Here is a 4,430-nt window from a genome sequence, read left to right as displayed (position 1 = left end):
ATTTGGATAAGTTCTTTTTTTAAAAGCAAATGAAATAATAATAATAATAATAATAATAATAATAATAATAATAATAATAATAATAATAATAATAATAATAATAATAATAATAATAATAATAATAATAATAATAATAATAATTTAATTTTTATACCGCCCTTCTCCCGAAGGACTCAGGGCGGTGTACAGGGCAATACAATAAAATACAATATATAAAAATTAAAAGAAATATTAAATACAATAGCCCATTTAAATAGATTAATACAAAATGTTAAAATACCCCTAAACCCATCAGACCAGGCCGGCTTGTTCAAATAAATATGTTTTTAGGTCACGTCGGAAGGAGCGAAGGTCGGGAGCCGTCTGGAGCTCCACCGGTAAGCGGTTCCAAAGGTCTGGCGCGCCCACAGAGAACGCCCTCCCCCTGGGGGCCGCCAGTCGACACTCTTTGACCGACGGCACCCTAAGGAGGCCCTCTCTGTGGGAGCGCACAGGGCGGAGGGAAGTCGATGCCAGCAGCAGATGCTCCCGTAAGTAACCCGGACCCATGCCATTTAGGGCTTTATAGGTCGTAACCAGCACCTTGAATCTTACCCAGAGGACAACCGGAAGCCAATGCAGCTCACGGAGTAGAGGTGTTACATGGGAGTATCGGGAAGCCCCCACCACCAACAGTTACAGCCAAAGAAATTCATTTCATCTAAAGACTATATGCAAAGGTGAACATGGAGGGAAGTTTGATCCAGCTCACAACTTTTGGAGGAAAAATTCTATAAAAATCTAATTTTTTTAAAAAAGAGCATATAAAATGGATTAATTTAAGGGAAATGTGTTTCTCAAAAATACCCCACAAACTAGCGTATATTAGAAAATGTTCATACAGCTGTGTAAATGGTTCAGAAAGCATCACAGCAAGCATATTAAATATATAGATAAAATTTTATTTATTTGGAAAAATGCAGACATCCACTTGTTGAACTTGTGTACTTGTACAAAAGCGTTCTTCATACATTGATATAGAAATGGGACAATGAGAAATGCAAAACTGGTAAAAGAAAAAGCTGGGTGGAATTACACAAGTTAAATTTCACATTCCTTCATCTCAACTTCTAAAAAAACAATTGTTCCAAACGTCTCTTTTTGGATTGCATGCAATTAGAATGTCTTCTGTTTTGAATAGCAGTTTTGCATATCTTTCCTTTCCAACTGTTGCAACAGCTTAGTAGGAAAATAAAAAGCAATTGAGTAGATAAAGAAGCACTTGAAAAAAAATCAATTTGGCCAAAACACACACAGACACACACACACACACACACACACACACAGAGAGAGACACACACACACACACAACCAGAATGATTCATCCTAATTACTTAAAACCCCACTCCAAAAAAAAAGTTGAATCTTGAGTTCATCAGAAGCCCCCTTGATGGGAGGGGCCCCTGAACAATCCAGCACTTCCGGAATTAATCTGTTAGGTGGAACAGGTCATTAAATTGTTTGTGCTTCCTAAACTACGTAGTGATGGAAACGAGAGATATTGATCTCATATGACTTGCTACGCTTTCATGAGGCTAGCTGTTAGACATGCTAACTAAGTCACTCACCATGATTGGGGGTGTCTCATTTCCCGTAGGAGAGGCTAAGCAGATGATATAAAAAGGTCCTCAGTCTCTTCGGTCATAAAAACACTCCGTTGGGATTCCTTCATCTTGCTCATTTGGCCAAGAAGGTAAGACCAAGCTCAAAGATACCCAATTCTTTTTTTCCTTGGTGCTGCATGGATGACTGGAGGAACATCTATGACAGATGCTAGCTCTTGAAATGGTTGGTTTGGAAAACTGAACGATGTCTCAATGTAAGACTCTCTGGACAGTGAAGAAATTCTTCTAGAATGGAGAAGGAAACTGGGTTTCCTCAAACACTGTTGGAGTCCAACTTCCATTAGACCAACCAATGTTGGCAGTTGGAGTTCCAACTCTTCTGGAGGATGGTTCATCATCCTAGTACGAGACAAAACGCCAAGAATGATTCTGTTAACATTTCTTCCATCTCTTCGCTGATCTTGATAACTCGTGGCTAAGGCTGGGTTTGGGATGTAGCCAGACGACTGGGTGTACTTCCTCCTTTCAGGAGCATGAGATTAGCATTGTCTGATTGTATGTTAGAAGGGGGGGGGAATTCTTTTATTTCTCTGACATCTAAATGGTTATAGTTAGGCAAATTATTTTGCCACTCCCTCAAATTTATCCTCAGAGATTCTTTAAATTAGCAAGTGATGAAATTGTCTTCCAAGTTTTTTCCACCAAAACCTCATGTCTGCATGAGGACACAGACAGTTCTTGGCAGTAGTAGCCATGTGATGTGCCTTTAGAAATACGATCTGGGTATTTTGATGCTGCCATGCTGTAAACTAGCAACGTAACTTAGAGGATGGTCAATGTGAGCCAAATCTTCAGAACTGAATGGAAGCCTATTTCAACTTATTTCTGGGAAAGGTTTGCACAACACAATTTCCTTCCTTGAAAAAGTGAAATAAGACAGAAAAGGTGAGCAATTTAAACAAACTTAAAGGAGAACAATTTACAAATTTGACCTCCTTAAGAGGCCCATTTTTTTTTATTTGAAGGGAATTCTTTTTCCTATAGCCTGGCATTTATTCATAAGAACAGAGCCATCAAGAAACAGAAGCTGTATGATAACCTACGTTGTTTTCATGTAGGTGAACATTCATCAACCAACACCACTCACTTCCAGAAACGATGAGCCAACAAATCCAATCTAGTGGTTGCTGTGGTACTGGTGGTGGATCCAGTGGTTCCTGCCATAGAAGAAGAGGCAGCGGAGGCTCTGTGTGTTGCTGTAGATGTTGCTGCTGTAGAGGTGGATCAAGACATGTGATGGTGGTATCTGGAAGCCAAGGATCATCCTGTTGTGGTGGCATCCAACAGATCCCAAGCTCCGGCTGCTGTGGTGGAAGTTCTACTGGAGTCGTCGTAGTACCAGGCGGCCAATCTTCTGGATGTTGCATTGGAGGAGGACATGGGGGTGGGATTTGCCAGCAGAAGGTTCCCCTCATTGGAGGTGGCAGCGGTGGAGGAATTTGCTGTGGTGGATCAGGGGGGCACACCACTGTTATAACTGGGGGTGGTAGCGGATGCTGTGGAGGATCAGGAGGAGTGAAGGTCATTGGTGGTGGAAGTGGCGGTGGGTCCGGCTGCTGTGGAACTGGATCAGGGGGCCAGACCACTGTTGTAACTGGGGGTGGTGGTGGATGCTGTGGAGGATCAGGAGGAGTGAAGGTCATTGGTGGTGGAAGTGGCAGTGGGTCTGTCTGCTGTGGAACTGGTGGTGGTGGATCAGGGGGCCAGACCACTGTTGTAACTGGGGGTAGTAGTGGATGTTGTGGAGGATCAGGATCAGGAGGAGTGAAGATCATAGGTGGTGGAAGTGGCGGTGGGTCCGGCTGCTGTGGAACTGGATCAGGGGGCCAGACCACTGTTGTAACCGGAAGTGGTAGTGGATGCTGTGGAGGATCAGGATCAGGAGGAGTGAAGATCATAGGTGGTGGAAGTGGCGGTGGGTCCGGCTGCTGTGGAACTGGATCAGGGGGCCAGACCACTGTTGTAACCGGAAGTGGTAGTGGATGCTGTGGAGGATCAGGATCAGGAGGAGTGAAGATCATAGGTGGTGGAAGTGGCGGTGGGTCCGGCTGGTGTGGAACCGGATCAGGAGGCCAGACCACTGTTGTAACTGGAAGCGGGAGTGGATGCTGTGGAGGGTCAGGAGGAGTGAAGGTCATTGGAGGCGGAAGTGGCAGTGTGTGTGATGATGGTGGGTCAGGGGGTGTGAAGGTTATAGGTGGAGGATCCTCTGGAAGTGGAGGAAGCATAGGGGATGTTAAAGTCATTGGGGGAGGGTCTGGTGGAGCATGTGGAACAGGAGGAGGATCAGGTGCAAAAGCTGTTATAGTGACTGGAGGAAGCAGTGGTGGATCTGACTGTTGCAGTGGAGGGGGATCTGGAGGGGCATCTGTTGTCATTGCTGGAGGCTCTTCTATTGGTTCCTCCCAGACAAAATGTCCCATTGTTGTTCCACCCTGCATCGGGCAAACAAAACAGGTTTGCTCACTGCCACCCAACATAAAATAAAGTAATATTGTGTTCTTGGTGGGAAGGAACCTTGGTAAGTGTACCTCTTGTTCCTACCACGTCTTGCTCAGCCAATGTACTTATGGTGTGCTGTATTTCATGTTCTTCATCACTGTTTCATTTTTGCCTATGTATATTGGAGCATTTTAAAACTTGAGGGTTTGTGCAGCTCTGTGGTGGATGGGAATTAATGGCAACACCCACTGAATATCTTGCTTGCTTCTCCATTTTCACACTTTGGAGAAAATAAAGCTTCTTACAGAATGAGCACACGGTTGT

General features: G+C 44.2%; 1 protein-coding gene across 1 annotated transcript; it reads left to right on the top strand.

The window, feature by feature from the left end:
• Nucleotides 1-2,762: 2,762 nt before the first annotated feature.
• Nucleotides 2,763-4,151, top strand: LOC308675118 (uncharacterized protein; the record flags this gene model as incomplete). The annotated part of the gene is made up of 1 exon (XM_081340119.1): nt 2,763-4,151. The coding sequence occupies one exon, from the start codon at nt 2,763-2,765 to the stop codon at nt 4,149-4,151; it is 1,389 nt and encodes a 462-aa protein (XP_081196245.1).
• Nucleotides 4,152-4,430: the final 279 nt, after the last annotated feature.

The sequence above is a fragment of the Vipera berus genome (assembly GCF_964194415.1).
Source record: "Vipera berus genome assembly, chromosome: 16".
NCBI lineage: Eukaryota > Metazoa > Chordata > Lepidosauria > Squamata > Viperidae > Vipera > Vipera berus.
Note: the sequence above shows the minus strand (reverse complement) of the source record. Positions and strands in the feature narration are given on the sequence as shown.